We start from the raw sequence: 24,751 nt of genomic DNA, 5'->3' as shown, positions 1-24,751 counted from the left end.
CACCCCTGGGGCCTGTTAACTTCACCCTTTCCTAGAAAGCAAGGGAGTGACAGCTTTCAAGAAACATCAAGGAGAACAGAAGCCGTGGGTTTGTGGGGACTTTTGTAGAGTTCGAGGCTCAAGAAACAATCCACTTCTAAGTCTGTCACTGTTGGAGCTCTTCCAGGGGACGAGGTTTGAAACTGCATAGCCTAGACAGACTCAACTGCCCTCTCTGATGTCCTGTACCCATCCTCCATATGCCCATTGCTTGGTTTCTAGGATGAAATTACTACTAAGATTACCAAGCACTTTCAGTCACCAAAGCACACTTTCAAATCTATATTTTTGCATTTCCTGAAAGGTAGGTCAGCAGATATTGTTGACTCTGTTTTCTTGACAAGGAAACGGAGATTCAGAGAGACCAGAGCAAAGCTGTTCATCCTATCTCATGCTGGGGAGAGGGGACGAGGGTGAGGACGTGAGCAGCCATTTCCAGGACCATCCACTCCATGAGGACCAGGCCATGCACAAAAGATGCATAAGGACACATTACCTCCAAAGAGGCCATTCGAGGGGAATGGGGTTGCTTGAGATCACTGTTTCCCCCTTTTCAGGCTGGCCCGCTTCACTATCTGAGCCCCCTTCCTGCCCTCTATCAGGTCCGGCTGCAGGCTATTCCCTCTCAGCTCCACCTGGAGACAGCAGCAGGAGAGAACGCAGGACAGACAGATCGTACAGAGAGACAGGCAACAAAGAGGCAAGAAAATGAAAGGCATCCTACGGAGGTGGTGGAAACATTGCCTCCCAGGGTGAGGGGCGGGAAGGGAGGCTCGAAAGAGAGCCCAGAGAGGTGAGCATGGTGCAGACTGAAACCCAGAGTGGGCTGGCGCAGAGGCGAGCAGCAAGAGGAGGTGCCGGGCCGCTCGAAAGAGCGAGTGCCTCAGAGGCTGCGGCCGCCGCAGTACCTTGGCGAGTCTCATAAAGTAATCAATATCAGCTTCCAGCTCCCTAGGATCCTCCGGGGGCCCCTCAACAATCACCTCCTCGTGCTCCGGGGTGTCATCGGCACCAGATGAGTCTATCTGTCGAACAACCTTGCGAATGATCTGGAAGAGAGGGAAGGGAGGAAGGGCTGGTGGAGCCGTCATGACATCAGAGGAAGGCAGTCTTTGTCCTAAAGCACTCTTCCTTGAGTGGCAAGAATAGGGCTAGGTCTCTCACTCCCACCACTGTGTGGAAACACTCGCATTGGACAGCCTCAGAGGGACTAGGATTTGCAGAGGAGTTTTAGCAGATGTTTAATGACAAAGGTTAGACCATGAGTAACTTTTGTCTCTAGCCCACAGCATTTCCTTCTGCCTTTTGGTATTGATGGAAGTTCACGCTGTCTTACTGTACACTTGTAAGCTTCTGAGGGCATTTCTTTCTCATCTATAGTAATTCGATTCAAATATTCTAATGACTGTTTACTCTGCACCTACCATGTGCTGGGATGGGAAATGAAAACATAAATAAGACATGACCCCTACCCACATGAAGCTCACCACGCAGAAGGAAAGACGGACATGAGAGTTTGCTCCAATGTAGTGTGAATAGCACCATTGGGGAACACGAACGAGGTTTTCCCTTTGCTCCTTCTTCCTTTGGCCCAAACCTAGCACTGTGCCCAATCTTTGATAGGCGAGTTCATATTTACTGAATTAAAATCTACTACCAATTTAATGCCTTTCTACATCCTTTCTATTTCAGGAGGACCATGGTAACCCAGGGACCACCATACCGCTGTCTTACAGCTGTTCACAGGGCCAGGCATCATGGGACAAGGTTTGGGCTGTTCCATGGGGCTCGGTCCTTCAGGAACATTATAGCGGATGCTCAATTCAGGCTAAATCAGGCAAAGCGGCTAAGAAAAATGTCATGTCTGGATCATAGAAGTTAAGAGCTCCTGGCGCCTGAACCATTCTGTCTGAGCTGTGCTCATCCCTCTGTTAGGGCAGCAGTGAGAAGCTGGGGGGTGAGTCTACCACCTTGTAGCCCCTGGCCCTCTTGCCCCTCCCCAGCTCAGGGGACTCCTTGCACCCACCTTCTTAGTGACAATGTTGCCCTGCTCATCTGTGAATTGTTCCTCAGTCACCTGCTCCCCTGGAATATTCTGAAGCTCATTCCCCTACAATTAGAAAAAGGGAGAAAACTGAAATTGATAAGTGGGAGTTTGAGAATAAGAATGGAGGATGAAGAAATAGAAGAGCAGCAGCAGCAACAGTCACAGTTCGACAAATTCCCACCCCAGGAGCAAACTCCAACTCAGCAAGTAGCGGCAACCAAACCACCAGGCTCCAAGTGTGAAAGGCACCGTGTGGGCCCGAGGTGCCCCGGAGCCTGAAGACAGGATGAAGCCCAAGACTTCCAAGAGCCTTGTGTGCTCGGTCCCCGCAGTAACACTGGGGAGCGGGCCAAACAGGGACAATTATGCAAGTTTTACGAAGGAGGCCCTGAGAGAGGAAGTGAGGCACTTAATTTATTTCTATAGCACTTTACAGTGTAGAAAGACCTGCAGTCACCATCACACTGAGTGTGACTTGAGGACAGAAGGAAGATGAGAACAGGCCTGCTAAGTCCCAGAGCTGAACTTTCTGTGCCATCACAGAGTGATGGTCCAAGTGGAGGCCGCGCATGGTTCTAGCTCCCACTGAGGCCCCCTGAGGCCTTCCTGGCCCTTCTCTTCCAACACATCTCCTGACCTGATGTCTGGCGCCTTCCCCCAGCTCCTCCCCATTCACTTCACGGCACTGTGCCCTCAGCCCTGCCTCCTGCCTGTGGTTACCTTCAAGAGGACCCGACGCCGGACCACCCTGGTGGAGATGGTCTCCTCATCGTCACTCAGGCCCTCATTCTCCCCCAGCTCCTTGTCCAGTTCCTGGTGGATGTGCTTCAGCACAAAGCACAGGGAGCCCTTGACAATGTGCATCACGTTCTGACAGCTGATCAAGAAGAAGCCCAAGAGCACCAGGGTGACCAGGAGCTGAGTGATGAACATCCACATCCTCACCTCCTCCTCGCCAGCCCGGCCCTCAGGGGACCAGTGGAGCCAGGGTTATGGTCGATGCAGGGGTCCAATCTCTCATTCTCCTCTTGGACTCCCAAGTCCCCTTGGGACCCTTTCCATTCTCGCTCCTCAGTCTCCCACTCTTTTTCTCCAGACAGAAGACGGACTGGCCCCTCACTAGAACTGTCTGCCTGAGTGTCCTCCTCCTGAGCAGCTCCAGGCTCTGCCCCTCATGCCTGAGTGACGTAGGGCTTCGATAATTTTAGCTCCCAAACCAGCTGCTGGGGCTGTCCAACTAGGCTAGAAGGAAGCCGGCAGGTGTGCGTGTCCTGGGCACTACAATCACATGTCAAAGTCACCATGAGCAATTCCTGCCCCGCTCCACCCAGAGAGCTTGAAGAGGGGCTCAGCCCCTCCTCACCTTTCCTGCCCACTGACCCTATGCAAACTAGAGGCAGTTCTGCCCAGAAAAACCTTCTTGTCCAGGGAATAAGGTATCCAGATAATGTGGCTATTTGTGTGTTTCCCTGGGCTGCTATTGCTGTGATCAGAATGATGTTCACCCTGTCCCAAGAGGATGGGGCAGTCGAATACCCTGGAGAGTTAAGGGTTTATTTCAAAAATAGCCCTGGGACGAGTGATTTGCTCAGGCCCACGCAGCAGGTCCAGCAAAGGTGGTGGTGCCCATGCAATTCCCATCAGCCCCTTCACTGGGCACAGCAACTCTAAACGTAAGCGCATAACTGGTGTGTCTATTTAAGGCCTGTCCCCAAAGGCTCTTCCCATGCTGGCTGTCAACGCCTGCCCACGAGGAGCAGGAGCCACGCGCATCAAACGCGCTTTTACAGAGCTGATTCACAAATGCAGCCGCAGCAGCTGTGGCTGAAAGGAATTTCTCTTTGGGGATCAGGCTGTTCCTCTTTGAGTAGCAGCCCACATGCCGGAGAGAGCACAGATCTGGGACACAGCACCCTGACCCTGCAGCTTGCTCACTGGACACCTTCTCTGGGCCTCATTTTCTTTGCCTGTAAAACGGGGTGGATTAAAGTACTCTCCCTACCTCATTCTCGAGAGTGCTGTGAGGATCATAGGGTTTATGAGTACTACCACTATGAACAATAATAGCAAACTCTTACTGTAGTCTGTACTGCTCTGAGGCACTGCTCCATGTGTATGTCACACATTAACTCAGTTGAGCCTTGTGACAGTCCTACCACGTAGGTTCTATCATTTTCTACAAGGGAAAAGGAGGCATAAGGAGGTTAAGTAACTTGCCTATGTAAAAGAGTAAGTAAATCAGAGTCAGATTTCAAACTCCTATCACTATACAACACTGTCTCATTTCAACAAGAAAGCACTTGAAAAATAGAAGCCACAATACGTTAGGTTTCGGCCTAACCAGGAACTGTCCAACTTCAGATATTTTCCTCTAGATCCTCAGAGAAGGACCAGCTGGTTTAGAGTCATTCAGGCTCACCTCTCAAGCCACAAATTACAGGCCATCTCTCTATCCATCAGTCACTATTTTCAGAGATTCACTGGAAAGACTAGCAAATGGGTGCTTTGCAAACCATCACCTTGAATGAGCTCTATTATCACTCTCTGGGGTTTTGTCAGATGATTAGGCTCAACAGCTCATCCACACCATCCAATCCTGTCCTAGGCTGGAGAGGCATTAGGTGTGCTGCCCCTCCCCCACCTCCCACATAGAAATGGGAGATCTGGGCCCTCCTGGCTCTGATGCTGGTTCACCGTGTGACCCTGGAGAAGGAGAAGCCCTCGACTCTCTAGGTCTCAGTTTCCTCATTAATAAAAGAAGCAGCTGAACCATATGACCTAGAAAGTTTTTCCCTTGATCTCCTGGGGCAGTCCTGCTTTCTCTCCAGTTCTCCCTCACCAAAGGCTGACCGCAGAGGACACTCCTGGTGTCCTTCTCTTTCCCCAGGAGTCAGGGATCCGGACCTGGTTAAGAAAGAACCCCTGTGCTCTAGGCCAAGCACTTGCTACTGGAAGCAGCAGAAGTGGGTACCAAGGAATAATAGCCCGATGGCAAAGAATGCACAGGGGTGGGCTGGGGTTAAAAATGGACACAGCCGCCTGTCCTGTCCGAGGCACATACTTGGCAAGGACAAATTCTAAATAAAACCTGATTTAATTCCTAGCAGCTCTTGACAGCCAGCAGCTCGGGATCATTGTGGAGCCAGCCGAGACCTGGGGTCCTCAAAGGTGCCTGCTAGGGCTAATTTCAGATAGGAGCAAGAGGAGAGAAAAAGAAAAAGAAGCAGAAGGGAAAAAGGATGAGAAAACAGTGCTGACTGAACAGTAAGAAACCAAATGAGACGCAGAACGCATCGTTTATGCACACATTAAAAATACATAGGCACGGAACAGCAACGCAGATTTCATAAAAATGCGTACATTAAAAAGACACATTAATAACATGTCTGGGATTTGCTTCAAAATAGTATGGGGTTAGGGTGGAAGAGACGAGGTGGGTACAGATGAAACAAGATTGACCATGAGTGGGTAATTGTGCAGGCTGGATGGTATGTGCATGGAAAGTTAATGTCTATTTTTTCTGTTTTTCTATTTATTTGCAATTTTTTATAAGAAATTTTTTTTCGAAAAACACATTTAAATGGATGTCTGTGGGGATGGGTAAGAGAACGGGAAATGGGTGTGAAGATAAAAGTGAATAAATAAAAAAAGTAAAGTTGGGCAAACCGAAAGAAGGGGAGGGAGGACCGAGAGCCAAAGAGGCCAGAAAAACTGCGGGGAGAAGGGAGAGCGGGCAATGGCGGGAACATTCTCCCCATCCATCTCCTGTTCCACTTGGTGAGCCCACCCACAGAACCGAGCTGCACGAACCTGGGAGATAATCCACTCACTCCTTGTTCACCAGTGAGGAAACCGAGGTGCCAAAAAGAGACTGGCTTGTCGATGGCCATGCAGACCACGCTGGGACCAGAATTAGCCAACACCCAGTTCTCCTGGTTCTAAGCCCTTCTTAAAACTTGATGGAAAAAGAAAACAAACAAAAACCGTGGCTCTGGAGTCAGCTAGCCCTAACTCAAAGCCCACCTCTGACCCTGTGACCGTGGGCAAGCTGCTCAACCATCAGCTACCTGATGGGAATACCCTCCAAGAGCCGAGGCAGTTGTGAGGATGATGACAGCACAGGCTGTGCCTGGAACACTCGGGAGCTCTATACGTGTCGGCCCCTCCCTTTCCTCACTAGGGATCAAGGAGGCAGACAGGTAGACCATGACCTTATATTCTTTCTCTAGGGAAAGTGAAGTCGCCCCCACAATTTTTAAAGAAAGCAAACATGCTCGGCTCTGGGCTCAGTGAAGAAGCTGCTGCCCAGGCTTTAGACACCTTCTGGCACTGGTGTAGGCATCGGCAGGCTCCTCCCTGCAGGCTCTCACCTTTACCACTGGAGAGAAGGTGTGCTCCACCTCCTGCACCCACTCTCCATGGCCTTGTTTGCTCTGTTCTCTGTCGGCCTGCAGGCTCTCAGCCTCGGGCTGCTCTGACTGCATGTGCTCAGTCACAGACACCAGGATCGCCTCATACTCCTGAGACCCACTGGGCTCCAGCCCTTTGACGGTGGTGACCGTTCTCTGGAATGAGTGTGGGCCTTGCGTGATCTCTTCTTGCCAGGAACCTTGTGCAGCATCTTGCAGGTATGAGACAATGGAGCCTTCCCCATCCCAGTCCTGCAGTCTGGGGTCCAGGAAGAGAGAAAAAAACACCTGGTCACCCTTCCGTCTCTGTGTTCTTACATACCCTCCCCTCCAGAGCTCCGGCTCACCCTAAACATATCCAGTACTGCCCATCCAAAGGATGGAGAGTGTGAGCAAATCACACAGCTGACTGCCTTGTCCAGAAAGGTACAAATGAGCCATCCATGCTGTCCAGGTGGAGAGGACACAGTTATCAGTGCCATTGGTCCCCTCCCTTTGAGTGAATGGCCCCACTCTGGGTTCCTGAGGCACTTGGCTCACACCAATGATACAGTCATCGGTGCCTCCACACCAATCACCTCGCCCACCTCTGATCCAGCCCTCCAGGCTACCTGCACTCAATAGTCCTCATCTCAATGCTCATCTGGCACGGTGATCACTCTCTCCCCCAGAAACATGCTCTTTCATGGCTTCTAGGACACCACATTAGCTGGCTTTCAGCCCTTCCTCTTTGGCCATTACTTCTCAGTGTCCTTTGCTGGTTCCTCATAATTTCCCTAACTTCTGAACATTGGAGCATCCCAGGGCTCAGTTCTCAGCTTTATCTACAACTGCTTCCTCAGGGAGCTCATTCAGTCCATGGTTTTACATCCCTGTGCTCCTCGTGCCCAGACGTACGTCTCCGGCATCTCTTCCTCGATCTGCAGGAGTATAACTGCCCGCTCAACAGCTCTACCTTGGATTCCTAATAAGCATCTCGAGGACAGCATAGTCAATCTCCACTCACAATCTTTTCCCCAAGCCTGTTCCATACAGTTTTTTCCGACTGCAGCAAATGGCATCTTCATCCTTTCGGTTGTCAGGTCAAGGGTATGTACCAGTGAGCTCTTTGACTTCTTTCTTTCTCTCATTCCATATCTCATTTGTCAGCAAACCCCTTTGGTTTAACTTTCAAAAATATATCCTGAATACAACCACTTCTCGCCACCGCCACTGCTACCATCTTAGTCTACATCACTATCAATTCTCCTTGTCTACTCCTGGCCATGTCAGGCTATTCTCAAGGCATTTGCCAGATCATCTCACTCTTCAGCTCAGAATCCCCCCCAATGGCTCCCCAGACCACTCAGTAAATGCTGGTCTTTCTAGGACCTCAAGGCCTGACATGTCTGGCCCCATTATCTCCCTGACCTCATCTTCCTTACTCACTCTACTGTAGGCACGATGACCTCCTCACTGTCCCTGGACTGTGCCAAGCATGCTCCACCTCAAAGCCCTTGCAGGTCTGGATGGGCCTTGGGCTGGATAGTTCCCTTAGGTGTTCACACGGTTCACCCCCTTAATTCCTTTAAGTCTTTATTCCAATGTCACTTTCTCTGGCTTCCCTGGCTACCCTATCTATAATTTCAAACAACCTCTCTCCAAACACATACATAACTCCTGTTCCTCTTCCCAGCTTTATTTTTCTTTTTAGTACTTACTATCTATCTAGCATTTCTATTTTAATTACTTTTAATTTTTTTATGTTATCTCATTTACTATTAGTTTCCCCACTAGAACACAAATTACTTACAGGTAGAGACTTTTGTCTGTTTTGTTCAATGCCATATCCTCAGCACCTAGGCACTTTTTATAGGTCCCCGGCATATCATAGGCATTCGATACATATTGTTGAATGAGTCAATAAAATTTGTCTCTCCCCACTGGAAGCCTGGCCGAGGTCAGGGAGGCCAAACTCTAACATGCTGAGGCCCAGCACTCAGCCTTTCTGGTTCCCCTGCTGTCACAAGGTGCTGTGGCCAGCACACAGGTAAATATTCAGTCAATGCTTATTGAATGAACAGCCATCACAGGTTGGTGGAAGGTGGCCTTTCTCACTGGAAAGCCAGTATTTCACTTTGAATTCTCACAGGCTCAGTCTGTCCAATTATCCCCTTTAATTAAAGGATTCATTTGGGAACTAAAGAAATCTTTGCTGTCTCATACACTAAACGACTTTCTTTTCCCTTCTACTATGGTATTTGGGCCACACTGAGTGGACCCTGGGGAGTAGCCAGTCAGCCCGGGCTTTTGAGTGAAGCAATGTGGACGGGCAGAGGAAATGATAATAGATATCCCATGGCCTGGCCAGATCTGAACTTCTTGGGTGGCCACAATCTTCTCGGAGCACACAGACTGTGTCCCTGTTTGGGGGAAAATTTAGGAAGCACAGCAGTATGGAAGAAAGGGTCACTGTCACTGGCTTCTGTGACAGTCCAGGAAGGCCAAAGTGATACCTGCCACATGTTTGTCTCCTCTCTCTCACCTCAAGCCCTCCTCCACACTTAGCACAGAGCCAGAAGTGTGGCGTCCACTGCATGGCTATGAGTTGGGCCCTTGGCCTGAGAACTCTCAGTGTGCACAGAGGTGCATGAGGCCCTTCTGCCTGCGCTGTGACCACTGCTTCCCTGCTGCTGGCACAGTACCAGGCCTTCTCATCACGGGGAGCTGGCTGAGGAGTCACCCATGAGAATAACCATCTCTTAACAGTTAAAAGTTCTGTCCTGCCCCAGATAAGCCCACCAGCCTCACTCTTTCAAAGAGGTAAAGTAGAAAGGGCACCATTATCAGCTCTGTCACACGCAGGCTGTGTGACCACACAAATAACTTCCTGCGTCCTGATGCTTGTAGGTTTCTAAATATGGTCTTCAATGATAAGCACACAGCAGCGACAGAGGCCCAGAGCACCTAGCCCCAGCTGCACTTTACACACGTGGTTCCTCCAAGCCTTAGAATCTTTCTTCTAAGTATGCTGGCCACACCCTGGGGGTGTCTTGGGGAGGGACTAGCCTTTGCAGATCACAGCTCCTTTCTTCCATGACAGAGGCCCCAGTGAGGGCTGGGCGGCTTCAGAGGCAAGCTGGCACCTATTTACTCCAGGGCATTTAGAACACGGGCAGGGTCGTCAGCAGCACTTAAGAATTCCCTCTGCCAGGCTCAATCTCACCTGGAAGCCCAGCAAGAAGAAAGGCAACCCACCACGGCAGCCCTGCCCTTACCTGTCCCGGCTCATCTCCATCACCCGACTCACGGTGGGGGACTCTGTGAGGTGGGCTTGCACTCTCTGCTGGCCTGAAACAAGAGACACTTCATTCTCTGAGTCCTGCCCTGCACCTGTCGAGTCCTCCTGCCTCTTATGACTTGGCAGCTTCTCTTCTGACCTCTGACCTTCCTCCTGGTCAAGAAAATCGATAAGGCCGTTTGTGGCATCTGAGTCCACTGTGTCGTCCTCCACAAGGTCCAGAGAGCCCAGAGTTGGGCCCTGGGGTCCCTCAGAGAGAGCCCCCTCCAGCTTCCACTCGTGGCCGGTGGCATCAGAGTCCTCGGCCTTGCTGTACTCCAGAGAGGAGTCCTCAGCAGTGACCAGAGAGGGTGTGAGGCCCGCGGACCACACCTGCATGTCAGACATCTCCAGCATGGCATCATGCTCCGTGGCCACCAAGGGGATGGCGTCTATGACGGCCACCTCGTTCCAGTACTGGTCTGCACGCAGCGGAGAGGGAAGCGCGTAGTGCAGGGAGGCAGGGGACAGCAGCTCGTCCTGCAGCGAGGAGTAACCTGGATGGGCAGACAGAGGGCAACATGCTCCAGAAGCGATTTCTGTCACACACGCTTACGTGCAAGTCCACGCACACGCACACACAGGCACGGCCATAGGTACGCATGCACATTCTGGGTGAGGGGCTTTCCAAGCTCAGAGTCCATTGCTCAGGCCTTGTGGCTGCTGCTCAGAGCACCTGGGCAAGAGAAACAAGGCTCTGGGTTGGGTGGGGGGCAGCCAGGGAGTGGGAGCAGAGAGGTGGGCTCCTTTGCTGGATGGCAATGGAATTCTTTCTTAACCAGTTCAGAGCACTAGATCAAGAAGCCTTGATCCAAAGGACTTCTGCTCCAATCTGTCTCCAATCAGGTAAAGCCCCACTTCTCCATGACTGGGCAGAAAGAAATGTTGCTCTTTCTTTGCTCAAAACTTCCCTTTAGCATAGTCTTTAGGGTATCTGTCAGGAATATACCTCAAAAGAAGGGAACAGCCCCCCAAAGGTGCAGGGTCAGTAACTAAAGTGCCTCGGAGGGGTCTCATGGGGTACACTGAACACCCACAGACCTCAGTGCGGTGGTCAAATGGGAAACAATTTAGCTTCGTGTGAAGAAACCTTTCTCCAAGTTGCAGATCAGTTCTAGAAGCACTGAATATCTAAAATGGCACAAGCAAGGGCTCTGAGGGCTTGAAACAGGGGCCAGGTCAAAGGACACCAGGAGGCACCAGGCACATTGACTGTTGCTTCAGCGCTCTGCCCTGACACTCTCATCCACGGGCCCGGAGCTATTCACGCCAGCTCCTGATCAGCCGTGAGCTGGCGGGGTCAAAGCCAGGGCTCAGGCCCCGGGCATGGCCCCGTGGTCGGCACCGCCTGTTCATATGTCTATTCCTTGCTGACTGGCTTGAATGAGTCCCTGCTGCTTTTCTGCTTTGCTCTGGTATTGGCTCCCTGATGTTCAGAAGTGTCTAGGAACCTACGTAAGTGGCACATGTAAATGTGTGAGGAAACTGTGTGCCAGCTGAATGGGCGGTGTCCTGTCAGGTGGCTCCTCTGCTCTCCTCTAGGCAGGAGTGCGGGGGCAGGGGGTGCCTACTACAGGAGAAAGAGGGCCTCCGAATCCCCTCCGTGGATTCTTTCACCCAATCTGTGGGTGAAAGAAAGGACTAGACGACAAGATTCTCCATTTGGCTCAGCTTGTCTGGAGAATTGGGGAGCAGGTGTGTGCCTATAACTTCGGAAGACCCAGCAGAGCCAAAGGATGACCCTGGGTATGAGTGGGCCTGCCCCATGAGAGGTCTGTAAGAATCTTCCTGTGTCCAGAGAGGTCCCTAACCTAGTGTCTAGGCTCTTCATTCTGCCATTTATCCCTCACTCCCACCCCCATCTCCTGTATCAGCTCTTTCCCAGCCTTGGCCTTTCTTTAGCCAAACGGACCCTACTCATTCACAACTCTGGGCCCCAGCTCTTGCTTCTCTATCTCTTCTCTACTTTTGATGGTACCATCTCCAGCCATCCTCATTCACTCATTTGTTCAACCAAAAATTATTAATTGAGGTCCAAGTACATGCCAGGTACCATGCTAAGGGTTGAGGATTACAAACACACAACACACACAAACAAGACAGGTTCTCTTTGTCCTCTTTTTTTCATGATGTTTTCCCGGGTGATAACTTTTGATAACTTTTGCTCACTTTGATTTCCCCCATCTTTGAACCTGTCCTATGTTCCCTTGCTAAGCTGCTCATGAACTGTGCACTCTTTGAGGGTAGGGATGGTGTGTACTTTTTCCTCTCACTTGCCTATAACAAGATTGGAATTCACTGGCCCAGTGACTACTGTAGAGTTCTCCATGTGTGTGAGGGAGACACAGGAGCCAGACAGGTGATCTCATCCATATTTAGTAAAGCCATAATTACTAATGTTCACATACGTGTTCAATGTGCCAGGAAGCATGCTATGTGATTGACATACATCCTCTCTTAATCTTCCCAGGAATGTTCTTGTTCCTGATTAATCTTTACGAGTTTATGCGGTTCAAGGTTTCAAAATTAGGAGAGCAAAGAAGAGACCATGAGGTGGCAGGATGGCTGGCAGGTGGGACTGTTCAGTGGCACAGGCTAAGGGAATCCTCTTTCTGCTCTGACCAAACTACGAGCAGAGAGGAGGTGGGAGAGAAGGAGAAATAGATGGGTCAGATCTTACCACAATATTAATGCCTAGTCATTGTATGTAAAACTGTGACCCAAGGAATTGGGAAACCAGGGGCAATGACCTTCGAACCTTCCATAGAAATCTCTCCAGATATATGCAAGCAGAACACTTTTGAGTCAAGTGACTATTTTTTCTTCTTGTTATTCTTGAAAGCATTATTATATTATTTCCATCACTAATTAGGCATCTGTTTTGTATAAAACATATCTAACATGTTATTTTAAATTATCACCACAAAGAAAGTAACATCATTCCTACTTTACAGATGAGGAAACTAGACGTTTAGCAATTTGATTAAGGCACATAGTCAGAGTGGTCTTTTCGCTAGATTCTGCCATTAATATCTTTTAAAGATAGCTTTATTGAGATATAGTTGACATACAATAGTGCACATATTTAAAGTATATAATGTGATAGGTTCTGACATGTATATACCCATGAAACTATCACCACAATGAAGAGAGGGACATTCATCATCCCTGAAATTATAAATTATAATATCATCATGATTCCTTATAATCCTTCCTTCTGTCACCCCATTCCCAGGTAACCGTGGATGTGCTTTTCATCACTATACATTAGTTTGAATTTCCTAGAATTTTATTTAAATGGAATTATTCAGTGTGTACTCTTTTTTGTCTGGCTTCTTTCACTCAGCTTAATTATCTGGGTATCATCCATATTGTTGCACGTGTTGATGATTTATGCATTTTTATTGCTGAGCTATATTCCATTGGGTAAATAGACCACAGTTTGTTTATCCATTTACCTGCTAATGGACATTTGGCATTTCCAGTTTGGGGTTGTAACAAATAAAGCTGCTTGTCTGTATGGACATACACTTTCTTTTTTGCGGGGTAAATATCAAGGAGTGGAATGGCTGGATCATATGGCAGGTATATGTTTAACTTTTCAAGAAACAACCAAAGTGTTTTCCAAATTAGTTGTCCTATTTTACACTCCCACCAGCAGTGTGAGAGTCTCAATTCTCCATATCCTTATCAATACTTGGAATGGTCAGTCTTTTTCATTCTTAGGTGTATTGGTATCTCCTTGTAATTTTAATTTGTATTTCCCTAACGACTGATGATGTTGAGCATCCTTTCATGTCTTTATTTGCCATCTGTACATCTTTCTGGGCTAAGTGTTTGTTCAAATCTTTTGCCCATTCTAAAAACTGGGTTGTTCGTTTTCTAATTATTGAATTTTGAGAGTTATTTATATAGTCTGGATACAAGCCCTATATCAGATTTGCCAATATTTTCTCTCAATCTGTGGCTTGTCTTCATTTTCTTCACAGTATATTTTGAAGAGCAGAAGTTTTTAATTTTGATGAAATCCAAGTTATCAATTTGTTCGTTTATGGATTATGCTTTTGGTGTTGTATCTAAGACATCTTTGCCTCTCCCAAGATCTCTAAAGTTTTCTTCTAGAAGTTTTATAGTTTTATGTTTACTTCTGGAAGTTTTCTTTTTTCTTTCTTTCTTTCTTTCTTTATTTAATTAATTATTATTTTTTTAATGGTGACATTGGTTAACGAAATCCAATAAATTTCAGCTGTACACTTTAACAGTAAGGCATATATATATTTACACTGTGTGTGCATCTCCCATAGTTATGTCACCACATATTTGACCTTCTTTACTCTGTCTACCTCCCCCTTCCCCTCTCCCTCACCCCTTATCCTCTGGTAAGCACTAGTCTATTGTCCATGTCCGTGAGTCTCTGTTCGTTTGTCCTGTTAGTTTTTGCTTTTAGGTTTGTATCCCATATATAAGTGATATCATGTGATTTTCAACTTTTTCTGTCTGGCTTATTTCACTTAGTGTGATTATCTCAAGGTCCATCCAGTATTTCACTGGAAGTTTTCATATTAGGTTTTACACTTAGTTTATGATCCATTTTGAATTAATTTTTGTATATGGTACAAGGTATGAATTCAAGTTCATTTTTGCATATATATATCCAATTGTTCCAGTACCTCTTCTAAATATTGTCCTTTCTCCACTGAATTGCCTTTGCACCTTTGTTGAAAATCAGTTGTTCATACATATGTGGTTTTATTTCTGGACTCTATTCTGTTCCACTGATTTATCTATCTTTATGACAATACCGCACTGTATTGATTACCATAGCTTTATAATAAATCTTGAAGTCAGGTAGTGTGAGTCCTCCGACTTTGTTCATTTTCTAGATCCTTTCCATATGAATTTTAGAACCACTTTGTTGATTTCTACAAAAAAGTCTGCTGGGATTTTGATTGGGATTGCATCAACTACATAGATCATTTATGGAGAACTGACAACAATATCAAGTCTTCTGACCCATCGACAAGGTGTATATCTACCTTTATTTAGGTCTTTTATAAATTCTTTTCAGAAATGTTTTATAGTTTTCAATGCATGCATCTTTCATCAGACTTATCTCCAAGCATTTCAAAATTTTCTATGCTACTGTAAGTATACATTTACAACTAACACATTTACAACCACTTTTAACTTCAATTTATAATTGTTCATTGCTAGTATATAGAAATTCAATAGATTTTTATATATTAAAATTGTATCTTGCAATCTTACTAAACTCATTTATTAATCACTTTCTGTAGATTCCTCTGGCATACATATATATATATATATATATGAAAATCTTGTGTATATGAAAAAAGATAGTTTACTTCTTCCTTTTCAATCTGGTTATCTTCTACTTGTCTTATTGTACGGGCTAACACCCCTAATACAATGTTGAACAGAAGCGGTGAGAGCAGATATCATTGTCTTGTTATTGAACTTACAGGGAAAGCAGTCAGTCTTTCTTTCACCATTAATGTAATGTTAGCTTTAGGTAGATGCCCTTTATAAGTTGAAAACGTTCCTTTCTCTTCTTGCTGTGCTGAGATTTTTTTTTAACAGGAATGAATGTTGGATTTGTCAAATACTTTTTCTGCATCTATTGTGATGATCAAATGGTTTTTGTTTTTTAATTTGTTAATGTGATGAATTAAATTGATTTATTTAATGATTTCTATTCTTTTATATTTGATAGTGTGTTTTATGGCCCAGAATGTGGTCTATCTTGATAAATGTTCCATGTGAGCTTGAGAAGAATGTGTTGCTGCATGAAGAAGTTTATAGACATCACTTATATCTGGTTGATTGATGGTGTTGTTGAGTTCAAATACATCCTGATTTTCTTCCTGCTGGAACTGTCCATTTCTGATATAGGGGTGCTGAAATCTCTAATTATGATTGTGGATTTATCTATTTCTCCTTGCAATTCTATCAGTTTTTGCCTCGCATAGTTTGATGCTCTGTTGTTAGGTGCATACACATTAAGAATTGTTTTGTCTTCTTGAAGAATTAACCTCTTTATTGTGTAATGCCCTTCTTTATCCCTAACTTTACTTGCTTTGAAGTCTGCCCTGTCTGAAATTAATATAGTTTATCCTGCTTTCTATTGATTAGTGTTAGCATGGTATATTTTTCGCCACCCATTTACTTTTAATCTATATGTGTATCTTTATATTTAAAGTGGGTTTCATGTAGACAACATATAGTTGGGTTGTGTTTTTGATCCACATTAACGATCTCTATCTTTTAATTGGTACACTTAGACATTGATGTGCAAAGTGATTATTGATATAGTTGGAGTGATATCTACCATATTTGTTACTGCTTTCTATTTGTTGCCCTTGTTCTTTGTTCCTATTTTTACCTTTCACTCTTTTTCTGCCTTTTGAGGTTTTAATTGAGCATTTTATATTATTTCATTTTCTCTCCTTTCTTAGCATATTGGTTATGCTTTTTTTAAAAAACTTTTTTAGTGGTTGCCCTAGAGAGTTTGCAATATACATTTACAACTAACACAAGTTCATTTTTAAATAAAACTATACCACAGTGTAAGTACCTTATAATAACATAATCTTAATTCCTTCTTCCTGGCCCTCCCATTATAGCTGTTTACTGTCATTCATCATTTCATTTACATATAAGCATATATAAACATGTATATGTATGTATATGTATATGATATATACATAATACATAATTACATTCTTGTTATCATTATTTTGAACAAACTTATCCTATAGATCAAGTAAGAATAAGAAAAACAAAAGTTGTTATTTTAGCCTCACTTAAGCCTTTTTGATGTTCTTCCTTACTTTATGTAGATCCAAACTTCTGACCTATATTATTTTCCTTCTCTCTAAAAACTTCTTTTAACATTTCTTTCAAGGCAAATCTGCTGGCAATTTTGTTCAACTAAGAAAGTATTTCTCTTCCACTTTTGAAGGATAATTTTTCAGAATACGGACTTTTAGGTTGGTGAGGTTTTTTTTTCTCTCAACACTTTAAATATTTCACTCCACTTTCTTCTTGTTGCAGGGTTTCTGAAGAGATGTTCAATTGGAAAATTATGTATTTGTTCTTGTGATTTATTGACACCATTCATTTCTTCATGTTGTTTCTTTGGGCTGAAGAGATACTTTTTAAAACACTGCTTATAGTATGGGTCTCTTGGTGATAAACTATTTCAGATTTTGCATGTCTGAAAAAGTCTTCATTTGTCTTCATTTTGAAAGTTATTTTTGTCGGGTGTAAAATTCTTGGTTACTTTAAAGATATTCCTTAAAGATGGTTAAGGAATCTGCTTTAAAGGAGTTGCTCCACTGTCTTCTCACTTGTATTGTTTCTAATGAGAAATCTGATGTTATCCTTATTTTTGTTCCTTTGTACATGCTGTCTTTTCTTCTTTGGCTGTTTTTAAGTCTTTCTCTATCACCAGTTCGTTTGGCATAGTTTTTTTCATGTTTCTTGTACATGTGGTTCATTGAACTTCTTGGATCTGTGTATTTACATTTTCATCAAAGTTGAAAAAACTTCAGCCATTATTTCTTGAAATACTTTTTCACCCTGTTCTCTGTTGGGAACTCTAATTTCACAAACGTAAGATTGCTTGAAATTGCCACATAGCTGACTGATATCTTTTTAAGTTTTCTTTTTGTGTTTCATTTTGGAGAATTTCTATTGCTATGTTGTCAAGTTCACTGATCTTTTCTTCTGTAATGTCTCTAATGTCTAATCTCAACCAGTGTATTTTTCATCCTATACATTATAGTTTCATACATACTGCTTTGGGGCACAGCACAGTCCAGTGGTCCATCCCCAGGTCTCTTGGGTTATCACATTGGGTCTCTGCTAATCCAACTGTAATGATTATTTGACTAATTTAATGTCAGTAGTAAGCTAGACAAAGAGTGGATGGACAACCTGGCTTCAGACAGGAGCCACATTCACTAGGTGTATTCATTAAGAGTCGATAGAAATAAAACATTTTATTTCTAAGTAGACATTAACATATGTTCAACTTATTAAACCAAATGGAGCTGACAGGTGTGGGTTTGAGATGTCCATTTTTTTCCTTTCATATGAGAAGTCTGTTTTATTTTTAGGAATATGCTATTTTTTCTACCTTAGGCAATTTTTTTCTACACAAGCATTACCCAAGGGCTCAGCGTAGTCCACACTTGTATAGGAGAAGCAAAGTGTCCTTTTAACTTAAGCCCCCTTCTGTTCTGGCCAGTCCAGAAGCATATAGCAGGAGGTCCCAGGAAGAAAGGAAAAGAGACCTCAGGTTTCTATTTTGCTGACACCACAGAGCAACCTTCGTCCCTATGGCTTCACAGGGAGTCTAAGACAAGCAGAGGAACGAGGTACAGCACAAAGGAGGTAAGGTATGACCAGCACAGAGGGCTGGACCCTATGGCTTCACAGGGAGTCTAAGACAAGCAGAGAAACGAGGTACAGCACAAAGGAGGTAAGGTATGACTGTGACCATCAGCACAGAGGACTGGGCTGGCCCCAGGACAAGCCATCACTGCTCCTGCTCAGGAGAAAGCCAGAGAAACTGCGGGAGTCTGCTGCCTCTCACCCATCTACCTCTGACCCCTTCTGCTTTTTCTTTCCATACTAGAAGGGAACCCAGACATAGGATACTCTTCCTGGGACAGGGAAGAGGGCAGAAAAACAAACGAAAACCAATTCTGGTGCCCGTAAAAGCAGAATGAACCAAACTGGGCATTTGTTTCTGAGCGTCTGCTCAGGCCATGGTGGGAGTATGCAAGTAGGGCACACAGCCTGTGTCTACCAGGAGACCTGCTGGAGCAGGGTGTTCAGAGGGGGGGGTTGATGAAACTGGACAGAGAAGCCAGGAAGCATAGAAACATTCAACTTGTGACTATCTGTAATCATCAAAGCAGGGGGAGGGGTCCTTTGAAAACTTATTAGATCATGTTACTCTTTTGCTCCAAAGCTCTCCATGGCCCTCCATCTCACTCCAAGTAAGACCCAGTGTCCTCAGAATAGTCTCTAAGAGCTAGCTTCCTGTGGCCCTCTGACCTCTGCTACTGCCCTTTCTTCTTCCCTCCCTCTGCTCAGCCAGCCCCTGTGACCCCTCATTGTTCTGTGAGGCACCCTACACAGGCCACTGCATGGTGTGCGTGTCTGGGTCCTCTTTCCCCATGTTTCCATGGCTCACTCCATTTCCTTCCAGCCCTCCTTCAAATGTTGCCCACTGCCACCATTTATTTACGCCCCCAACCCAAGCACTCCCATTCCCCATTACTTGAGTCTATTTTTTCCCTCACCACTTATTGTAACCTGCCAGATGATTTTTAATTGTTGTAACTTCCTTGTTTATAGTCATGTAATTCTATGGGTCCATTGTCCTGTAGGTACCTAGTTGGGGCACAAAAAAACCAAAACATGCTGATTTGACTTGATTAAAACAGTATTGGGGATGTAAAGAAATCCAACGAAATGACTGGTTATCACATAGACAAGGAGAAGTGCTTTGTAAGTTGGATTTCCGGAAGTTGGTGGCATTCCTCAACCACCTTCCTTTCTTTCCTTTGTGAAAGACAGTGGATCTACTTAGCAGTCCTGCAATGCTCCAACCAGATCCCCTAGCAATGTGGGAGTGGACCGCTGTCTTGGAGCACTTCACCCTGGATGTAAAGAGTGAGCAGTGTGCAGCTTCCACTGAGAGCCAGGGACAAGCCCCCACGTACACACCCACACATGCCCTGCACACAGCCATGAGACGCGGGGCGGGGAAGGGCTAGGAGTCTCCCATAACATGCATCTATGGAGGCTGACGGCTCCTGAACACCTGGCCGAGGTGGAGACAGTGGAGACAGGCAGTGGAAGAGAATGAACGGACTAGAGGTCCAGATGAGGTCAGAGGCAGAAGGGAAAGGTGACAGGACGTGAACAACAGAAGATGAGCCCTAGACCCAGGGGCAATAGGTGGCATGTTTCAGGAGACACAGGACATAGGAGAAATGTGTGAGGGCCTCAGCATGCACAGGCTACACCTGGCAGAAGCAGGCCCTGTGCCTAGCCCAGCCTAGAACTTATTCATGGCCCATGCCTGGTAGCACAGGTGTCCACACAGGGAGCACGCTTGTGAGGGGTTGGGGACAGTCATTAAACTAAGAGCTTGGGGAGCATAAGCAGCACGATGCAGCTGCCGAGGGTAATGTATTAGGCACAAGAGGAAGAGAGTTCACAGAATTAAAAACCGTTTTTCAAGGTCTGTAAGGAATCTTAGGGATTTAACCCAACTTGCTGATTGTAAAGAGAAGATGACTCAGCTGTATATGGAGTCAGAAGGACAAAGGGACTAGAACTCTGGCCTCCTGGCTCCTACCACAGAGTGGGTTTCTGCTCTGTTTCTGTGTCCAGGGGTTAGGGACAGCCAAAGGAGGGGAAGGAGGAGGGGTCCTCTGGCCTGGATGGAGGGGAGGTAGGAGGGGTTCTCTGGCCTGGCTACTTCATGCGGCTGGCTACTGTAAAGAAAGTGGTTCTCGAGAGACAGGCAGCAGTGGGGGTGCTGGGGCAAAGGTTAGCACCCCCCCACCCCCAGCCCACCCCACCCCGCCAGGGGCTTGGTCATGTTGCAGCATGTTAAACCACATCAAAAACAGTGAGTGGAAAGGGGTGGGGTGAGAAAAAAAGGGAGAGAGAGGCAAAGAGAGACTGACTCAAACAAAAGTAACCAGCTTAGCCTCACAGAAGAGGCTATGATAGGACTTTTAAAACAGCACCCAGTTAATCCACATCAGATCTTGAGTCAGAAGCTCCACTCTTTTTGCTCCTCAATCATTGACTGTTTTACTCATGGGGACACTGAAGCCCAAAAGGCCCCATTGCTGGTGCAGAGCTACACAGAGCATTTGTAACCTGTAGGAGCAGGAGTCCACTGGTTGCCCCAGACTCCACTCCTGATGTCAGCTACTCCACCGGGCCCCCCTGGGAGCCTGTCGCTGATAGGAGCATCGGGGAGCCTCTCAGCAGAAACGTGCACCCCTGTCTCTCCAGCTCACCTCTGCTCTCATTGCCACTGGGGAGGGACTTTGTTGAGACAGACCTCACACCAGCAGGAGAGATGGTTTCAGGAAGAGTCTTGTGCAGGTGGCTGGAAGGCTGGGCTTGGCTCAGCACCACCTCCCTCAAGGAGACACTCACCATTCATCTGGGAGGGTGAAGACGAGTAGTCCCGCTCCGTGTGCCTCCGGTCCGGTTTCAGATTGCGGCTTTGTCTGCCAGAGCCTGTCAACATGTTCAGGATCTCACTCCGGTCGATGTTCTGGAGAGCGGTGTACAGGTTCTCCACTGTTGGAGAAGGAAAGAGACACTTAAGGCGGGGAATTCTAATTATTGTAGGGCAGGGCGGAATATTGTGGGGAGGGAGGTGGAATTAGACCCAGAGGAAATGGGAGAAGGGAGGGAGATGATTTTTTTTTTTTTTTAGAATATGGAGGCATTGTTCTTTGTCAGAATCAAAACAAACTGCATCACTGAAGATTTTGTTACTCTTCAAAGATCTCTTCCAAACCCTAACAGTGGCCAATTTCAAAGCAAGGAAAGGCTGATTTTGTAATCAAAGAGGAATACTACAATAAAGGAGAGCGAAAATGACTGGATTCTAGTCTTTTGAAATCCTTGGTCCTCACCAGCTGATTTGAGATGCAAACATAAAATACTCAATTTCCCGTGTTTTCAGTTATGAGAATTTGGCTGAGGAGAAGCTGAAAAGAGTGAAACAGATCTTCCCTCCAGATGGAAGAAAAAGATGTTGCTGGGAGAACAATGATGGGCTTCGCTCACCATGCTCTGTCCTAAGAGGACAGTCCTCAACTGTTTGAGAAATTCAACCGGAAGTCACATAACCTACACATATGCTGTCACCTCAGGGTCCTGGTGCAATTGTTATCTTATTCTGAGGATAGGAAAACGATGAAGGCCAAGATTGTATTCTCTTCTGGCAGGATTGCCTAGAAGACCCAGTGACTTTGAGTTGTGTGTGTGTGTGTGTGTGTATGTGTGTGTGTGTGTGTGTGAGAGAGAGAGAGAGAGAGAGAGAGAGAGAGACAGAGACAGAGACAGAGACAGAGACAGAGACAAAGAGTGCAAAAGAGATTGGTTTCAAAGATGAACATCACAAATGGAATTTGAAGGAAGAACTACTCTGGTGAAGACTAAGTCCTGGCACAGGCTTTGGTAAGAGGCTTCCTGGGCTTAATGGTACTGACTGTTTGCATTTTTGCCTTCACGGATGACCCAGTGGTTCAACAAGGCTGCACTCTGCTCAAACAGCGAGTTGGGGTTTTCTACGCGGATCCTGTTGATGTCTTCCACACTGAATTGAAGTTCCCGAGCCAGCTCTGCAAAGAAAGAACCAAGACAAGTGTGAGCCAAGGCAGAGCTCGGCTCCAGCTGCTAAGATGGGCCCTGTGGGCTCGTATGTCAGGCAGGGAGCACCGAAAGTTAAACAAGTCTCCCTTTGGATTTGGGATTCCTTTTTACCAAGAAATACCTACACTTTTATATCCTCAGAAAATGGGGCAGGAATAAGGGTGCTCAATAAAAAAGTTTCAAGTGAATGAATGGATAAATGCCCTTTCTTTCATCACTTCAAATATGAGATGAGGAGACAGCCTCTCAGCAAGGTTACAACTTTATCCAAGGTCACAGAAGAGGCTGGTGCCAGAGCTGGGAGTGGGGCTGAACCAGTGCTGTCTGTACTACACCAGGATGCCACTCACTTCCTACTGAGAAGCAATTATAACGGAAATGCATTTCTGTGTTTATGTTTCTTCAGGGAAAGGCATTATTTACATTTAAAATGAAAATACAAGTTGCCATTTAAATGCAAGGGAATAACACAGAATGTTCGCTCTCCCTCCCCTATTATTTTTATTGTTATTTCTCACAGGTGCTTTGGAAGGGAGAACAGCATCAGGGTCTAATTTCAAGGGTGAGGAAGGCCAGTGGGAAAGTTATAGTGAGAATCAGAAAGTGCATGTACCACCCTCCCACACACACACGTGTGCATGTGTGTGCACCCAAGGAGTAGCAACAGACATTCTTTTTTGACTTTAAAAATGAATATTTTCTCAATTTCTGCTATGAACTTTTCTCACACTGCCTTTCAGCAAGTTATTAGTAAGGTTTCTGTGTTTGTCTGAAGCCCTCTCTGCAAGGTGACTCAGCGATGGGAGTTCATTCATATAAAAGCTGACAAAAAAGGGGTGGAGAGAATTAAGTTATAGGGTCTATGACTGAGTAAAGCACATTTTGAGCTTTCACTTTATTTTGCCCATTGCCTCACTTGAAATAAGATCAACCGTTATTGTTGACAAGACATCTGGTAGACTTCAACTACTGCCAGAGATTATAAATGAAAAACATTGAAACTTGCCCTTTAACTCCTCCTTTCCCTCAGCAATGCCAGTCTATGAAGAAAGGCAATGTGTAGAGTACAGGGATCAGTGGATGGGCTGCCAGGTGACATATCTTTTGTTGGAGTGTTTGTTATTTGTTTACTGGGTTTTCTGGGCTCTGTCACTAACTAGCTACATAATTAAAGTCATTCTATTTAGCTGGATCTCAGTTTTCCCATCTGTAAAACGAGATGAACTAGATCAATTCTAAGGTCTCTAGTAATGTCAAATGTTGATTCTTTCATACAAAGAAAAACCAGACAGAAATGGAGGATGGAGAGAGTTCCTCCCTTACCATTGGCCTCCAAAGCTGTTACTTATTAACAGATCTATCTAAGCCAATGACAACAGATACACAAGGGATAGTAAAAAAAGGTTTAGAAATCAGTTGCAAAGTGTTTTTCTACCTCAAACTCCCCAACTCACCTGCCCAGCTGAGGCCAAGGTTTTCTGATATAATAACCATCTTCATATCTGCTCGATCAGTTCCACTGAGAAAACCTGGGGAGAAGCATTGGATTTCACTTAGTAGCCTTGGCAGGACACAGAATGGGCAGGGGTGAGTCAATGACCTCAGATGCGGCAGACCTCAGAGTACACCAGACTGATTGTTAAACGTGTAAGGGTCAGGTGCAGACCCAAGCCAAGGGCTCCACCTGCTGTGTTCAAAATGTGCTGAGTCAATCGTGTCAACACAGCTCTTCTCAGGGTGAAGGGAAGGGAGCTCACTCACAACCTCCTTGGAAAGGGAGCGAGCACAAATTATCACAAAGAGGTTTATACCCAGTGTTGATTCACTGAGAATGCTGTATCTCAGGGCCAGTGGTGTCAATGTCCTTCTCCTGTCATCGACTCCGCTCCCCTGCAGAAGGAAGACAAAGAAAGGGTGCTTTGGATTTGGGGCTGTCCCCTTTTTTGGAGATTATGATTCAAGCTCATAGGCTGTGGGGTGGGGAATGATGCCTGTCCTGACAAACAATAAGTACTCCACTTTTTTGGAGTTTGAACACAAAGAGTAGAAGTGTGGGAGGGGGTGGGAGTGAGATAATGGTGAACACATGGGGCCCTTATCGTGTGCCAGGCCCCATTTAATTTAATGCTCACCACTACCTATGTGGTAGGTACTATTATTATTTCCATCTCATCATCAAAACTGAGGCATAGAGGGGTTAAATAACTTGCCCAAGGTCACTCTGCTAGTAAGTGCCACCAAGTTATTATTTCTGGATTCCATTCTGCTCAAAAAACCCATTTTTGATACCGGCCCAAGGCTTAACACCTTGGCTCTGTGGAAAAGCACCCAGAGCTTTGCTCAAGGATTCAAGAAATCCTGTTTTGAAAGAGAAGTTGGTTCACTCTGATCCCCAGACAAAAAGAGAAATTGAGCCACAGACATATGAATAATAGAACCATTCTTCTTTTCTAGTTTGGCATGGAAAGCTGACGATTAAAACAATAGCAA

General features: G+C 45.7%; 1 protein-coding gene across 8 annotated transcripts in view; it reads right to left on the bottom strand.

Annotated features, from left to right (window-relative positions):
• ANK1 (ankyrin 1) overlaps positions 1–24,751 on the bottom strand; it is a 187,965-nt gene that overhangs the window by 8,110 nt on the left and 155,104 nt on the right. For 3 of the 8 annotated variants that reach the window (XM_025049978.1, XM_025049980.1, XM_015592916.2), the window contains exons 34-41: positions 24,073–24,151; positions 23,716–23,790; positions 22,099–22,230; positions 21,032–21,178; positions 9,753–10,311; positions 6,457–6,754; positions 2,066–2,149; positions 948–1,088 (exon numbers count right to left, since the gene is read on the bottom strand). In XM_025049978.1, coding sequence (XP_024905746.1) covers positions 948–1,088; positions 2,066–2,149; positions 6,457–6,754; positions 9,753–10,311; positions 21,032–21,178; positions 22,099–22,230; positions 23,716–23,790; positions 24,073–24,151 — 1,515 coding nt within the window. Of the gene's footprint in view, positions 1–575; positions 675–947; positions 1,089–2,065; positions 2,150–2,806; positions 3,049–6,456; positions 6,755–9,752; positions 10,312–18,293; positions 19,510–21,031; positions 21,179–22,098; positions 22,231–23,715; positions 23,791–24,072; positions 24,152–24,751 lie in introns of those variants that run through there. The other 5 variants (XM_025049979.1, XM_025049981.1, XM_006916274.1 and 2 more) reach the window with 5 other exon arrangements.

The sequence above is a fragment of the Pteropus alecto genome, unplaced genomic scaffold (assembly GCF_000325575.1).
Source record: "Pteropus alecto unplaced genomic scaffold, ASM32557v1 scaffold24, whole genome shotgun sequence".
Classification (NCBI taxonomy): domain Eukaryota; kingdom Metazoa; phylum Chordata; class Mammalia; order Chiroptera; family Pteropodidae; genus Pteropus; species Pteropus alecto.
Note: the sequence above shows the minus strand (reverse complement) of the source record. Positions and strands in the feature narration are given on the sequence as shown.